Genomic DNA, 17,454 nt, shown 5'->3' with positions numbered 1-17,454 from the left:
TGCTTTCATATCTTCTATCTCCCCACTTAACATGTTCAATCTTTCCCCTAGATTCTTGAATATATGGAATACAGTTGTAATAATTATTTTGTCCTGTCTACCAGTGCTATCATCTGTCATGACTGGGGTCATTTTGACTGATTGATTTTTAGCCCGTTACATTAGTATATCGTATTTTCCTCTTTCTTTGCATGATTTACAACATTTTGTTTTTTGGTTGTGCTGCACAGCATGTGGGATCTTACTTCCCAGACCAGGGATCGAACCTGTGCCCCCTGCAGTGGAAGTGCAGAGTCCTAACCACTGGACTGCCAGGGAATTCCCCTGCAACTTTTGATTGGATACTTGACAGTGTGATTTTTACCTTGTTGGGTGCTGGATGTTTTGATATGCGTATAAATATTCTTGAGCTCTGTTCTGGGTCTCAGTCAAGTTATTGGAAATGTTTGATTCTTTCAGGTATTACTTTGAAGATTCATTTGTCAGGTCCAGAGAAGTGTTTAGTGTAAGACTAGTTTTGACCACCTCCTGTGGCAAAATCCTTGTGAGTACTTAGGGAGTACCCATAAATTATAAAGCTTTTCACTCTAGCCGGTGAGAATATAAAATATTTCCAGGTCTTTGTGACCTGTGAGTATTGTACCCTTTGATGCTTTTAGGTGGCTCTTTCCCTAGCCTAGCATGTATGTGCCCATACATGCATATGGTGACATTAATCCGCTGTGGACTTGAAGGGGGTCCCTCTGAGAATTAATGGAGCTCTCTCACTCTTTTTCAATCTCTTCTTTAGTATTCCCTCCTCTTAACTCAAATTTCCTTGGCCTTACTGGACATCTTTTCTTCAACTCAGGGAGACTTCTGGGGTCTCCCTGGGTTCCCCCCTCTTTGCATTATGATTTGGAAACTCCTCTCTTCAGGAAGTAAGTTTAGGAAATCACAGGGCTCATCTTGTTTGTTTCCTGTTACCCAGGGATCACTGTCATTAATTGCCTGATAGCCAATATCTTGAAATTCATTGTTTCTTATATTTTGTCTGATTTTTCAGTTGGTCAGCTAGGAGGATGAACCCAGTCCCTGTCACACCAGTTTGCTGGAAGCAGAAATCTTCCTATTATCCCTTGAAGAATAATGTAAGTGGTACATGCTCATGATACATGGTATTTAACATATGTACCTGAATCACTTTGTTTTACACCAGAAATTAACACATTGTAAATCAACTATAGTTCGACAACAACAAAATATTTAATAGTCTAAAAAAAAAAAATTTGACTCCACAACACCTCGCAGTGAAACATTTAGACGGTGGCAGAGGAGGGCCTGGGGCTCAGGTTTTGTCGGTGTAGCCCAAGCTCTTTACAGCACTAAACGGGACGTTATTTCTCGAGGCCAAAAGCCTGTAAGCATCTCCGCGTGTGAAGCGTCTGGAAGGAATCGCACAGGAGACCGACGGCGCGGTGGACACACGCAGGCTCTCGAACACGCCGCCGTTGCCGGAAGCCCTCGCCCCTTTCCCCGCCCGCGTGGGATGGGCGGCTCGCGCCCGCGGCGTCTGACGTAGGACGTCGGCGTCGTGACGTGACGTCAACGGCCGCCCGGCGGCTGGCGTCTTAGCCTCGCTGCGGCCGCCCGGGGACGCTAAAGCCCGGCGTTTCCGGGCAGCGCAAATGTCCGTTTGTAAAACAGCAGGGCTGGAGTCTGCAGGATTAAGGAAGCCTGGGAGGCGCAGAATTTCCAGCGTTTTCACCTTAGAGCCAGCCTCGCCAGGGCCAAACCACCGAGTAGCCTGACTGCCAGCAGCCTCGGCAGGTATACCGAGTGGTGGGGGACTTCCCTTGTCAGCTGTGGGCGTGTTCACTAGATTCCCTGGCCGAAGCATCCTTGCTTCTCTCTTCATTTCCCCCCCCGCGTGACTGCCTCAGCTGTGGCTGAGCTGCTTGTCTTGATGGAGAATTTAAGGACTGTAAACCCTATGCCTCCCACCCCCATAGTTTTGTATAATGTGTCGTTAAAGGGCTTGAAATGGATATCAAGCTAATCCTTGAAGGGAAACCAGAAAACGTTTGTCTTCGTGGTGGAAAGTGACTGATAAACTTGGGTAATTTTATGGTGATAGAGTATCCACCTCCTGGCATTGTTAGGAGAGTTAAATGGAGCAAAAGTGTAAAATCCTTAAGTATTTTTTTATAAGTGTTCACTGCAGGTAACTTTTTTTTTTCTTAAAGTTTCTGTGAACTTTCATGGATCCATTTATTAGGCCGTTTTCTAGCACCTGGTGAGTGCCCCATCCTTTTCTGCTGGTTTCTTGAGGTAGCCCACATCTCTGCCTTCCTGTCTGCTACCTTAGGTAAAGTTTCCCTGTTCCTGTCTAAAGTGCGTTGGACCCATTCGTGCCTTAAAACCCATTTCTTCTTGTTTACTCAAGGGTATCATCACAGCAACTCCCTCTCTCCCAGTCATACTTTTTGCTTTCTACTGAATCATTTCCATCAGCAAATTAGTTTCCTAGGGCTGCTGTAATAACGTGCCACAAAAAGGGTGGCCTAAAACGATTTATTGTGAGAGAAATTTATTCTCTAACAATTCTGGAGGCTAGGAATCTGAAATCAAGGTGTTGGCGGGGCTGTGCTCCCCCTGAAGGTTTTTCCTGGCTTCTGGTGGGTACTGGCAATCCTTAACATTCCTTGGCTTGCAGCTGCACCCCTCCAATCTCTGCCCTTATCATTTCGTGGCCTTCCCTGTATGTGTACAAGTGTCATCACATGGCTTTCTTATAATGACGCCAGTCATTGGATTTAGGGCCCACCCTATTCCAATATGACGTCATTTTAACTTGATCACATCTGCAAAGACTGTATTTTCAAATACGGTCATATTCCCAGGTACCAGGGGTTCGGACTTGAACATATCTATTTGGGGGACACAGTTCAACCCACAACAGTGGGACTAGTCTATGTGTGGAGCACTGCAGACAACAGAGAGCCAATGCTATTCTATCTTAATTTTGCCAGTCTATCAGACAATTCCCATGGGAGGAGGCATTGTTCTGAGTCTTAATCAGCTTTGGAAAGAGAGAAGTAGGAGAATGAAAGCTTAATAAGTCCTACCCAGTCTATACTTCCTTATTCTAGCATGACATTGGTGCTGCCCCAGTATTACTTTGCTGATACCCTGGGATCAGCAAATAATAGGCTATTACTGTCTATGGAAATAATGGTATATATAAAGGGCCTATATTAGCTCAAGAATGGGGGGGAAAGGTAAAAATAAAATTTTAAAGTTTTCTAAATACGTTCTTTCACTGCTGCCACTGTCTTCTTCCCTCCCTGCAGCTCCTGTCCTGAATGCCCACACATAAATCACACCTCTAGGGGTTTCTCACAGGTTTTTTTTTTTTTTTCTTTGTTGTTAGGAATGTTTCCCTCTCCATTTTGTAATTTCTCCAGAGTTGATTTTGGGATTCACCATCTTCATGGCAATTGATAGTCTGGCTATCATTTTTTTTTCTTTTTTAAAATTTTTATTTTATATTGAAGTATAGTTGATTTACAATGTTGTGTTAGTTTCAGGTGTACACCAGAGTGATTCAGTTTTATGTATATATATCTATTCTTTTTCAAATTCTTTTCCCATTTAGGTTATTACAGAATATTGAGTAGAGTTCCCTTTGCTATACAGTAGGTTCTTGTTGGCTGTCTATTTTACTTATTCATTTATTTTGGCTGTGCTGGGGCTTAGTTGCCGCATGCGGGATCTTTAGTTGTGGCATGCGGACTTCTTTGTGGTATGCAAACTCTTAGTTGCGGCATGCATGTGGGATCTAGTTCCCCCACCAGGGATCGAACCCAGGCCCCCTGCATTAGGAGCATGGAGTCTTACGCACTGGACCACCAGGGAAGTCCCTGGTTATCTATTTTAAATATAGTAGTGTGTATATGTCAATCCCAAGCTCCCAATTTATCTACACCCCCCCCCCCCCGCCCACCTTTCCCCTTTGGTAACCATAAGTTTGTTTTCTAAGTCTAGGAGTCTGTTTCCGTCTTGTAAATAAGTTCATTTGTATCATTTTTTAAATAATAGATTCCCCATATAAGCGATATCATATGATATTTGTCCTTCTCTGTCTGACTTGCTTCACTTAGTATGATAATCTCCAGGTCCATCCACGTTGCTGCAATGGCATTATTTCATTCTTTTTAATCTGCCATCATTTTTAATCTGAAATCTTAATGTTTTATTTACAGGGAGGAATAAAATTTTTTCATCTATAATTCAGAAGCTAAGTAAATAACAAAATGAAGCCAGTAAAGCATCTGTTGGCATCTAGTAGTAAATTGGCAAATGTTCCAGAATTAACGTATAAAAAAGGAGTATTTAATTCACCATTGTCGCCTAAACCAAAAGAAAAACATAGTACAAAATTAGTACGTGATAAACTTGAACCAGTGGTCTTAAGATCTCCACCAACAGGGGAATCCATCATAAGGTATGCTTTGCCCATTCCATCAAGTAAGACAAAGGAGTTAATAGCAGAAGATGAATTGATCAGGAAAATTACCAAACATCTGAAGATGGTAAGATACTTGTTGGTGCCTGGGTTGGGGGTTCCCATGACCATCGTCAGGTTTAGTGATTTCCTTCGAGGACTCACTGGACTCAGTATATAGTCATATTGATGGCCAAGATACATTATAGTGAAAGGATTAAAAGCAAAATCAGCAAAAGGAAAAGGCACATGGGGTGAAGTCTCGAGGAAACCAGGTGCAAGTTTCCAAGATTTCTTTCCCTTTAGAGTCACACAGGACATGCTTAATTCCTTCAACAACAAATTGTTACAGCACATGTGAAACGTCTGCCAGAGGAGCTCACTAGAGAGTCAGTGCCCAGGGTTTTATTGGAGGTTGGTCACCTAGGTACTCTCTGCCTAGCATGTCCCAAAATTCCAGACTCCCTGAAGGAAAGCAGGTGTTCAGCATAAATCATATAGTTGGTACAATGAGTTTAGGGACAGTGAGCCACTGTCATCAGTCAATGAATAGTGGGAATCCTCCTGAAATCCAAGTTCTGAGACACAAGCAGATCTTTCTAAGGATAGTATTTTCTAAGTCTCGTGCCTGCTCTGTTAGCTCTTCTCTGCACTTTAGAAACTCTAGCTCTTAGTGTAGGGGAAAAAAAATCTTCCTTTTTTCTGAGTTTCTTCCTTGCACAGTGATCCAGAATCGAGTTGTAAATGTACCAAATACCAAGGGAGAACAATGAGGAATAGCACAAATATACAAAAAAAATATAGTTCATCAAACTTCCAAAATACAAGTTTGCTCAAAGTTCAGGGGGTTAGCTCAGAGAATTTCCTTTAAAAATGTATTGCTTTCTGGTCTCCATCTCTCTATTTTCCCCACTCTCTTCAAAGAGGAAAGCCAAGTCAGTTAGATTTTGTGGAAAACTTTGGTGGTAAGTAGATTTGATGCTTCAGCTGTTCATAGACTCCCTTCAACACAGAAATGGAAGAGTCATAGGGCCTTTCTTCATTGCTAGGGAGGGATCAAGGCCTATTGCTCATACTCCTTCTTCAGGATGATATGAGGTGGGGCATGAGATGGAAAATTTAAGTTTATGGTACTGGTAGAAATAAGTCTTACTGCTAAAATGGTTCTGACATAGTTGATTAAATATCTTTTTAGATTTAATGCAATATTTTTACCCTATATAAGTACATAATTTGCTTTGATTTTCTCATAGGTTGTTTCTACTTTGGAAGAAACCTATGGATTTAGCATTCCAAATGGAGAAGAACCAGTTGTGAAGCCTGTACATGAAGGATTAACCTTTCCTGTAAGTATATGTAACGCTAATGTAGAGACATTAATGCTGAAAAGGGCTAAGATTTTCTTTTAGAGTCTGTATATGTTCTCAGAATGAATCCCCCATCCATGAAAATGATCCTCCTAGGAAACTTGAAAGTAGTGTACTGATTTTTCCATTCTCTGCCAACACTTATCTTAAAGTTTAATTAAGGCAAATCTATATATATTTTTATTACTAAAGTATTTATTGGATTTCAATTTTAAATTTGTTTCCATTCATTTGTATATGTTCTTAAACATTTTATTTATTTATTTTTATTATTATTTTTTATTCTTATTAGTCATCCATTTTATATACATCAGTGTATACATGTCAATCCCAATCTCCCAAATCTTCACACCACCACATATCTATATCTTGAGCCTACTTTTGATGCTAATGCATCTCTTGTTTAATATGTAAGCTTGTGGTTGGCTGTTGGTTTGCAATGTATATTCTTTATTGTGTTAAGAAAGTATTCTTCTATTTATGGTTTGCTAAATAAAAAACCCCCAACATTGAAGAGATTACTGAGTTTTTTTTTTTTTTTTAAATTGATGTAGTTTTTTTTTTTTTTTTTTTTTTTTTTAATTGGCTGTGTTGGGTCTTCGTTTCTGTGTGAGGGCTTTCTCTAGTTGCAGCGAGCAGGGGCCACTCTTCATCGCGGTGCGCGGGCCTCTCACTGTCGTGGCCTCTCTTGTTGCGGAGCACGGGCTCCAGACGCGCAGGCTCAGTAGGTGTGGCGCACGGGCTTAGTTGCTCCGCAGCATGTGGGATCTTCCCAGACCAGGGCTCGAACCCGTGTCCCCTGCATTGGCAGGCAGATTCTCAACCACTGCACCACCAGGGAAGCCCCCTGAGTTTTAATAAATGTCTTTGTTGTATATATTGAAATAATATAACTATTAAGGTGATTATGTGGTTCACCTTCAGTCTACTGATGAGACAAATTATTTTTACATATTTCTTAATAGTTGACTATACTTTAATACGCTGTACTCGTTGTTCATTATTCTTTTATTTTATAATTAGTTTTGTTAGTTAGGGATTGAGTTTGGCTTCATGTAATAAAATAACTATGTTGGGTCTTTCAAACCATGAACATAGTATGTTTCTCCATTTATTTGATTGATTTCATTGTCCTGTTTGATTTCTTTCTTCAGCATTCTGTAATTTTCATCATAAAGATCCTGTATATTGTTCTTCAGATTTATACATTAATATTTCATGTTTTTTGGAATGATTTTTAATGGCATTATATTTTTAATTTCAGTTTCCACCTGTTTGTTATTAGTATATAGAAATATGATTGATTTTCATGTGTTGATCTTACATCTTGCAACCTTGCTCAATGTACTTCTTTATTCTAGGAATCTTTCTGTAGATACTTTGGGGTTTTATACATAGACAATTATGTCATCTTCAAATAAGGACAGTTTTACTTCTTCTTGTCCAATCTGAATGTTTTAATTTCCTTGTCTCTCTCTTTCTCTTTTTTTTTCTTGGCTGTGCCATGTGGCATGTGGGATCTTAATTCCCTGACCAGGGGTCGAACCTGTGCCCTCTGCAATGGAAGCACAGATTCTTAACCACTGGATTGCCAGGGAAGTCCCCACATATCTTTTTGAATTAGAGTTTTCTCTGGATATATGCCCAGGAGTGGGATTGCCGGATCATATGGTAACTCTATTTTTAGTTTTTTGAGGAACATCCATACTGTTCTCCATGGTGGCTGCACCAATTTACATTTCCACCAACAAGGTAGGGGGGTTCCTTTTGCTCCACACCCTCGCCAGCATATATTATCTGTAGACTTTTTAATGATGGCCATTCTGACTAGTGTGAGGTGATATCTCATTATAGTTTTGATTTGTGTTTCTCTAATAATTAGCGATATTGAGAATCTTTTCATGTGCCTGTATGTTTTCTTTTTCATATGCCTATCTGTATGTCTTCTTTGGAGAAATGTCTATTTAGGTTTTCAGCCCATTTTTTGATTGGGTTGTTTGTTTTTCTGATATTAAGCCGCATGAGCTGTTTGTGAATTTTGGAAATTAATCCCTTGTTGGTAGCATCATTTTCAAATATTTTCTCCCAGTCTATAAGTTGTCTTTTTGTTTTGTTTATGGTTTCTTTTGCTGTGCAAAAGCTTTTAAGTTTAATTACGTCCCATTTGTTTAGTTTTGTTTTTGTTTCCTTTACTCTAGGAGAGGGATCCAAAAAAATATTGCTACGTTTTATGTCAAAGAGTGTTTTGCCTATGTTTTCCTCTAGAGTTTTATAGTGTCTGGCCTTACATTTAGGTCTTTAATCCATTTTGAGTTTATTTTTGTGTTATGGTGTTAGGGAGTGTTCTAATTTCATTCTTTCACATGTAGCTGTCCAGTTTTCCCAGCACCACTTATTGAAGAGGCTGTCTTTTCTCCATTGTATATTCTTGCCTCCTTTGTTGTAGATTATTTGACCATATGTGCTTGGGTTTATTTCTGAGCTTTCTGTCCTGTTCCATTAATCTATATGTCTCTTTTTGTGCCAGTACCATACTGTTTTGATTACTGTAGCTTTGTAGTATAGTCTGAAGTCAGGGAGAGTGATTTCTCAAGCTTCATTCTTCTTTCTCAGGATTGTTTTGGCTATTCGGGGTCTTTTGTGTTTCTATACAAATTTTTAAATTTTTTTGCTCTAGTTCTGTGAAGAATGGCATTGGTAATTTGATAGGAATTGCATTGAAAGCATAGATTGCCTTGGGTAGTATGGTCATTTTAACACTATTGAGTCTTCCAATCCAAGAACACAGTATATCTTTCCATCTGTTTGTGTCACCTTCAGTTTCTTTCATTAGCGTCTTATAGTCTTTGGAGTACAGGTCTTTTGTTTCCTTAGGTAGGTTTATTCCTAGGTACTTTATTTTATTTTTTGATGTGATGGGATTGTTTCCTTAATTTCTCTTTCTGATCTTTTGTTGTTAGTGTATACAAATGCGACAGGTTTCTGTATATTAATTTTGTATCCTGCAACTTTACTGAATTCATTGATGAGCTTCAGTAGTTTTCTAGTAGTGTCTTTAGGATTTTCTATGTATAGTATCATGTCATCTGAAAACAGTGACAGTTTTACTTCTTCTTTTCCAATTTGGATTCCTTTTCTTTTTCTTCTCTGAGTGCTGTGGCTAGAACTTCCAAAACTATGTTGAGTAAAAGTGACGAGGGTGGGCATTCTCACAGTTGAGTATAATGTTAGCTGTGGGTTTGTCATATATGACCTTTATTATGTTGAGGGTATGTTCCCTCTATTCCCACTTTCTAAAGAGTTTTTTTTTAATCATAAATGGATGTTGAATTTTACCAAAAGTTTTTTCTGCATCTATTGAGATGATCATATGGTTTATAGTCTTCAATTTGTTAATGTCGTGTGTCACATTGATTGATTTGTGGATATTGAAAAATCCTTGCATCCCTGGGATAAATCCCACTTGGTCATATTGTATGAACCTTTTAATGTATTGTTGGAGTAGGTTTGCTTGTATTTTGAGGATTTTTGCATCTATGTTCATCAGTGATATGGGGCTGTGATTTTCTTTTTTTGTGGTATCTTTGTCTGGTTTTGGTATCAGGGTGATGGTAGCCTCATAGAGTGACTTCAGAAGTCTTCCTTACTCTCCAGTTTTTTGGAATATTTTCGGAAGGATAGGTGTTAACTCTTCTCTAAATGTTTGGTAGAAGTCACCTGTGAAGTCATCTGGTCCTGGACTTTTGTTTTTTGGGAGTTTTTAAATTATTCTTTCAATTTCAGTTCTGATAATTGGTCTGTTCATATTTTCTATTTGTTCTTGGTTCAAGAATTTGTCCATTTCTTCTGGATTGTCCATTTTATTGGCTTATAGTTGCTTGTAGTAGTCTCATGATCCTTTGTATTTCTGTGGTGTTGGTTGTAACTTTTCCTTTTTCATTTCTGATTTTATTGATTTGGGCCCTCTCCCTTCTTTTCTTGATGAGTCTGGCTAAAGTTTTATCAATTTTGTTTGTTTTTTCAAAGAACTAGCTTTAGATTTCATTGGTCTTTTCTATTGTTTTTTTAATCTCTATTTCATTTATTTCAGCTCTGATCTTTATGATTTCTTTTCTTCTACTAGCTTTGGGTTTTGTTTGTTCTTTATTCTAGTTGCTTTAGGTGTAGGGTTAGGTTGTTTGAGATTTTTCTTGTTTCCAGAGGTAAGCTTGTATTGCTGTAAACTTCCCTCTGTAGAACTGCTTTTGCTGCATCCCGTAGGTTTTGGATTATCATGCTTTCATTTTCATTTGTCTCTAGGTATTTTTTGATTTCCTCTTTGATTTCTTCATTGAGCCATTGGTTGTTTAGCAGCATATTGTTTAGCATCCATGTGTTTGTGTTTTTTGCAGTTTTTTCTTGTAGTTGATTTTTAGCCTCATAGTGTTGTGGTCAGAAAGGATGCTTGATATTTCAGTTTTCTTGTATTTAGCGAGGCTTGCTTTGTGGCCCAGCATGTGATCTATCCTGGATAATGTTCTGTGTGCACTTGAAAAGAATATGTATCTTGATCAAATTGATGTTCATCGTCTATTTGTGGCACCTGAATGTGGGTGGAAGAAAATCCCCAAGTCTGCTAATGGTCTCACTTTATATTTGTGATTAGTAACTCTAGTTAATTCATTTTCCCACTCTCCTGAATGACTATTTTAGTTTCCCCGTCTGTCTCCTATATGATTATAGGTTTTACCATGATAAAAATATATGAACCTCTGAGTATGTTTAAAATGTAATGTTGAGGGATCATATTTGTCCTGGAGAACATTCTATCAGAATTCTAACTGTATATAAGCATCTGAGATTTATTTATCTTTGGTCAGTTGTCTGGTTTACAGATCACTGCTCTACTAAAAGAGGTTCAGTCATTGTGACTTTTTAATATGTAACTTTTTTCCTCAAAATTTTCTGTTGCTCATTAAGTAAGGGTGAAAGACTATATCTCTTGGCAAGTATAGTTATAATCAGAAGTCATAATTAGCAGTCATTTTTTAACACAAAGCATTATTTAACATATATTTAAGTGTGTACTTTTTTTTGCTACCCCTAAATTTCAGAAGGCTAAGGCTGGAATTCTTGATTTTCTACACCTGTGTAGAGGAGAATGCGAGGAGAGACATAGCTGGGTATATGTCATTACTGAGCCACTCCCCAGAATGTACTTTCTTTCTGGGAAAATTTGCTAGTATAGCATTTGGAACATGATTTCTCATTTTATGCATTTCAAGGGACAGAAATCACATACACAAAACTATTTTCAAAAGTAGTTAAATATACTAAAAGATAAATGGATATGTGTATGAATTCTGAAATAAAAGTAACTTTCTCCTTTTTTCATAAGGTTGGGGATGATCTGAATTCATTCTTGGTATGTTGTTCACAATTTGCAGCTCAGTTAGAAGCAGCAGCTAAGGAAGAACGTAATGTACGTATTCTGTGTAAACTGCTAAGCATAAAATATTACTTAATATTTTAATTATAAGCTACTAATAATATTCATTAATAATAAAACAAGATAAACTGATAATAATTACTAATTAAATTACTATTCATTATTATTAACAATCATTTTAATAATAAAATATTTAAAGTTATATTGGTTGTTTGATCTTGAATATGATAATCCAGTCAGCAGTATTAGTCTAGATATAGTGCCTTAAGTAGTTATAAAGAGCATTGGAAAGCATTATATTTATCGTAGGCGTTTATGTCTGTGAATTGTCCTTTATGTACAGCATTGACTGGGTCATTAATATTTTCATATGTAGTATTTATATTTTATTGTGTTTTTTAAATAAGTACATTTATATTACAAAAGTAATGGCATAAATAATGAAAATTTAAAAATGAAGGCATACAAAAAGAAAATAAAAGTCATCATAATCCTGTTTCTCTGAGATAACTCTTGTCAACATATTTTTGTTTACTTTCCTATTTTTCCATAGTTATACATATTATTCTTTAGAAATTAAATAATACCATATGTATTATTTGGTAATACATTTTCTTATTTTGTGAGTTTTGAAAAGTAACATTCATTGTGTTTTAGCTGATTTTGAAAGTATTATTGTGGAACCTTTGAAGAAGTATGAAAAGTACATAGGAAAATAAATTATGTGCAATGTTACTCTGATGCATAAGCATTAATAACATTATAAAATATACTTTCTCGTGTTTTGCTATATATATATATATATATATATACACACACACACATACACATATATATTTATATACACATTTTTTAATTTTTTAATTGGAAAATGAACATAAAGTATACTATCTTAAGCATTTTTAAGTGTACAGTTCAGTGGTGTTAAGTACATTTATATTGTGTAACCATCACTGCCTTCCACTACAGAGCTCTTTCCATCTTGCAAAACTGAAACTGTATGCATTAAACAATAACTTCCTGTGACCCCCTCTGCTTGGCACCTAGTAATCACCATTCTACTCTCAGTTACTATGAGGGGTTGTTTTTGTTTGTTTTGATTTCATGTGTAAGTGGGGTCATGCAATATTTTTCTTTCTGTGTCTGGCTTGTTTCACTTACCATAGTGTCTTACAGATTCATCAATGTTGTCACAAATGGCAGGTTTTCCTTCTTTTTTTAATGCCTGAATAATATTCCATTTTGTATGTATATCACAATTTCTTTATCCATTCATCCACTGATGGACACTTAGACTGTTTCAGTATCTTGGCTATTGTGAATAATGCTGCAAAGACCATGGGAGTGTGGATATCTTTTTGAGATACTGATTTTGTTTCCTTTGGATATATACCTGAAAGTGTTATTGCTGGATCATATGGTACTTATATTTTTAATTTTTTTTAGAAACCTACATACTGTTTTCCATAGTTGCTATATCCATTTACATACCCACCAACAGTGCATGAGGGTTCCCTCTCTCCACATCCTTATCAGTGTTTATTTTCTCTTGTCTTTTTGGTAATACACATTTTCACAGGTGTGAGGTGATATCTCATATGATTTTGATTTGCATTTCCCTGATGATGAGTGATGTTGAACACCTTTTCTTGCACCCATTGTTCATTTGTATGTCTTGTTTGGAAAAATGTCTATTTTTCTATTTCTTTGCCCATTTTAAAATCAGGTTATTTGTTATTTTGCTATTGAGTTGCATGAGTTCCTTATATATTCTGGATATTAAGCCTTTTTACAGTAATATATATGGTTTGCAAATATTTGCTCCCATTCCATGGATTGCCTTTTCATTTTTTTTTTTTTTTCACACACACACACACTGTATTTTATTTTTACAAGAGATAAATAGACTGACACCAAGCATTGTACATGGATGACCACAACAAAAGCAACAATGATTGCAATTACCAAACATGAAACACACTCATACTATGTCATAATATTGACATTCAGTCCAGTAATCCTCCACTGTAACAGCTCCTTTACTTTGCAGTGAAAATTGATTTGTATATTCTTTGCCTCTGAGTCCTTGTGGGATTTTTTTTTTTTTTAAATTCAGACAAAGTCACAAAAATTATACTCATCCTCATCAGTTCACTCAGTCCCATGTCATTAATTTTTTTTTTCATCTTGATCTTTTGTTAGCACTTTTATGAGTTCATCAGTTTTTCATTAGAGTTCTGAAAATGCTTATTCATTCAGTTCAGCAGTACAGTCAGTTACCAGAAACCTGTACTTGTCAGAGTCTTTTCCATGAATTTCTTAAAGATGAAACCCTTTTATAGGAACATATTTGCAAAAGCATCAGAGTACACCCAGAACTGTCTGTAAATGACAAAAGACTTAAAAATGACCATAGTTAAAAATTTGATGAAAGTTCATAATAATGCAGTTGACAAGAAAATTAGTTATTTCTGAGATATACATTTTAAGGTAATAACTAGGATTATGACTTATAACATTATACCAGAACATATAAGATTTTTAGAAATTTCATGTAATATCTGAAACATTTATATTAACATATTTCCATACAAATAACCCAATGAAAGTTTAGTATTAGTTGTTTTGTTTGTTTGCTTTTTATACTGCAGGTTCTTATTAGGCATCAATTTTATACACATCAGTGTATACATGTCAATCCCAATCGCCCAATTCAGCACAACACCATCCCCACCCCACCGCAGTTTTCCCCCCTTGGTGTCCATATGTCCGTTCTCTACATCTGTGTCTCAACCTCTGCCCTGCAAACTGGCTCATCTGTACCATTTTTCTAGGTTCCACATATATGTGTTAATATACGATATTTGTTTTTCTCTTTCTGACTTACTTCACTCTGTATGACAGTCTCTAGATCCATCCACGTCTCAACAAATGACTCAATTTCGTTCCTTTTTATGGCTGAGTAATATTCCATTGTATATATGTACCACAATTTCTTTATCCATTCGTCTGTTGATGGGCATTTAGGTTGCTTCCATGACCTGGCTATTGTAAATAGTGCTGCAATGAACATTCGGGTGCATGTGTCTTTTTGAATTACGGTTTTCTCTGGGTATATGCCCAGTAGTGGGATTGCTGGGTCATATGGTAATTCTATTTTTAGTTTTTTAAGGAACCTCCATATTGTTCTCCATAGTGGCTGTATCAATTTACATTCCCACCAACAATGCAAGAGGGTTCCCTTTTCTCCACACCCTCTCCAGCATTTGTTGTTTGTAGATTTTCTGATGATGCCCATTCTAACTGCTGTCAGATGATACCTCGTTGTAGTTTTGATTTGCATTTCTCTAATAATTAGTGATGTTGAGCATCTTTTCATGTGCTTCGTGGCCGTCTGTATGTCTTCTTTGGAGAAATGTCTATTTAGGTCTTCTGCCCATTTTTGGATTGGGGTGTTTGTTTCTTTAATATTGAGCTGCATGAGCTGTTTATATATTTTGGAGATTAATCCTTTGTCCGTTGATTCATTTGCAAATATTTTCTCCCATTCTGAGGGTTGTCTTTTGGTCTTGTTTATGGTTTCCTTTGTTGTGCAAAAGCTTTGAAGTTTCATTAGGTCCCATTTGTTTATTTTTGTTTTTATTTCCATTACTCTAGGAGGTGGATCAAAAAAGATCTTACTGTGATTTATGTCAAAGAGTGTTCTTCCTATGTTTTCCTCTAAGAGTTTTACAGTGTCCAGTCTTACATTTAGGTCTCGAATCCATTTTGAGTTTATTTTTGTGTATGGTGTTAGGGAGTATTCTAATTTCATTCTTTTACATGTAGCTGTCCAGTTTTCCCAGCACCACTTATTGAAGAGACTGTCTTTTCTCCATTGTATATCTTTGCCTCCTTTGTCATAGATTAGTTGACCATAGGTGCGTGGGTTTATCTCTGGGCTTTCTATCTTGTTCCATTGATCTATGTTTCTGTTTTTGTGCCAGTACCATATTGTCTTGATTACTGTAGCTTTGTAGTATAGTCTGAAGTCAGGGAGTCTGATTCCTCCAGCTCCGTTTTTTTCCCTCAAGACTGCTTTGGCTATTCAGGGTCTTTTGTGTCTCCATACAAATTTTAAGATGATTTGTTCTAGTTCCGTAAAAAATGCCATTGGTAATTTGATAGGGATTGCATTGAATCTGTAGATTGCTTTGGGTAGTATAGTCATTTTCACAATGTTGATTCTTCCAATCCAAGAACATGATATATCTCTCCATCTGTTGGTATCATCTTTAATTTCTTTCATCAGTGTCTTATAGTTTTCTGCATACAGGTCTTTTGTCTCCCTAGGTAGGTTTATCCCTAGGTATTTTATTCTTTTTGTTGCAATGGTAAATGGGAGTGTTTCCATAATTTCTCTTTCAGATTTTCCATCATTAGTGTATAGGAATGCAAGAGATTTCTGTGCATTAATTTTCTATCCTGCAACTTTACCATATTCATTAATTAGCTCTAGCAGTTTTCTGGTGGCAGTTTTAGGATTCTCTATGTATAATATCATGTCGTCCGCAAACAGTGACAGTTTTACTTCTTCTTTTCCAATTTGTATTCCTTTTATTTCTTTTTCTTCTCTGATTGCCGTGGCTAAGACTTCCAGAACTATGTTGAATAATAGTGGTGAGAGTGGACATCCTTGTCTCGTTCCTGATCTTAGAGGAAATGCTTTCAGTTTTTCACCATTGAGAATGATGTTTGCTGTGGGTTTGTCATATATGGCCTTTATTATGTTGAGGTAGGTTCCCTCTATGCCCACTTTCTGGAGAGTTTTTATCATAAATGGGTGTTGAATTTTGTCAAAAGCCTTTTCTGCATCTATTGAGATGATCATATGGTTTTTCTTCTTCAATTTGCTAATATGGTGTATCACATTGATTGATTTGCGTATATTGAAGAATCCTTGCATCCCTGGGGTAAATCCCACTTGATCGTGGTGTATGATCCTTTTAATGTGCTGTTGGATTCTGTTTGCTAGTATTTTGTTGAGGATTTTTGCATCTATATTCATCAGTGATATCGGTCTGTAATTTTCTTTCTTTGTAGTGTCTTTGTCTGGTTTTGGTATCAGGGTGATGGTGGCCTCATAGAATGAGTTTGGGAGTGTTCCTTCCTCTGCAATTTTTTGGAAGAGTTTGAGAAGGATAGGTGTTAGCTCTTCTCTAAATGTTTGATAGAATTCACCTGTGAAGCCATCTGGTCCTGGACTTTTGTTTGTTGGAAGATTTTTAATCACAGTTTCAATTTCATTACTTGTGATTGGTCTGTTCATATTTTCTGTTTCTTCCTGGTTCAGTCTTGGAAGGTTATACCTTTCTAAGAATTTGTCCATTTCTTCTAGGTTGTCCATTTTATTGGCATAAAGTTGCTTGTAGTAGTCTCTTAGGATGCTTTGTATTTCTGCAGTGTCTGTTGTAACTTCTCCTTTTTCATTTCTGATTTTATTGATTTGAGTCCTCTCCCTCTTTTTCTTGATGAGTCTGGCTAATGGCTTATCAATTTTGTTTATCTTCTCAAAGAACCAGCTTTTAGTTTTATTGATCTTTGCTATTGTTTTCTTTGTTTCTATTTCATTTATTTCTGCTCTGATCTTTATGATTTCTTTCCTTCTGCTAACTTTGGGTTTTGTTTGTTCTTCTTTCTCTAGTTTCTTTAGGTGTAAGGTTAGATTGTTTACTTGAGATTTTTCTTGTTTCTTTAGGTAGGCTTGTATAGCTATAAACTTCCCTCTTAGAACTGCTTTTGCTGCATCCCATAGGTTTTGGGTTGTCGTGTTTTCATTGTCATTTGTCTCTAGGTATTTTTTGATTTCTTCTTTGATTTCTTCAGTGATCTCTTGGTTATTTAGTAACGTATTGTTTAGCCTCCATGTGTTTGTCTTTTTTACGTTTTTTTCCCTGTAATTCATTTCTAATCTCATAGCATTGTGGTCAGAAAAGATGCTTGATATGATTTCAATTTTCTTAAATTTACTGAGGCTTGATTTGTGACCCAAGATGTGATCTATCCTGGAGAATGTTCCGTGCGCACTTGAGAAGAACGTGTAATCTGCTGTTTTTGGATGGAATGTCCTATAAATATCAATTAAATCTATCTGGTCTATTGTGTCATTTAAAGCTTCTGTTTCCTTATTTATT

At 36.6% G+C, this 17,454-nt stretch overlaps 1 protein-coding gene across 2 annotated transcripts in view; it reads left to right on the top strand.

The window, feature by feature from the left end:
* Positions 1-670: 670 nt before the first annotated feature.
* Positions 671-17,454, top strand: part of CCDC7 (coiled-coil domain containing 7) — a 324,264-nt gene continuing 307,480 nt past the window's right edge. For both annotated transcript variants that reach the window (XR_014242606.1, XM_082385250.1), the window contains exons 1-4: positions 671-1,809; positions 4,245-4,574; positions 5,740-5,832; positions 11,231-11,314. Coding sequence is in view for 1 of the 2 variants with exons in the window: in XM_082385250.1 (XP_082241376.1) it covers positions 4,296-4,574; positions 5,740-5,832; positions 11,231-11,314 (456 nt within the window). In the remaining variant the exon portion in view is untranslated. The remainder of the gene's footprint in view (positions 1,810-4,244; positions 4,575-5,739; positions 5,833-11,230; positions 11,315-17,454) is intronic.

Source organism: Balaenoptera borealis (assembly GCF_965194805.1).
Source record: "Balaenoptera borealis genome assembly, chromosome: 3".
Classification (NCBI taxonomy): Eukaryota; Metazoa; Chordata; class Mammalia; order Artiodactyla; family Balaenopteridae; genus Balaenoptera; species Balaenoptera borealis.
Note: the sequence above shows the minus strand (reverse complement) of the source record. Positions and strands in the feature narration are given on the sequence as shown.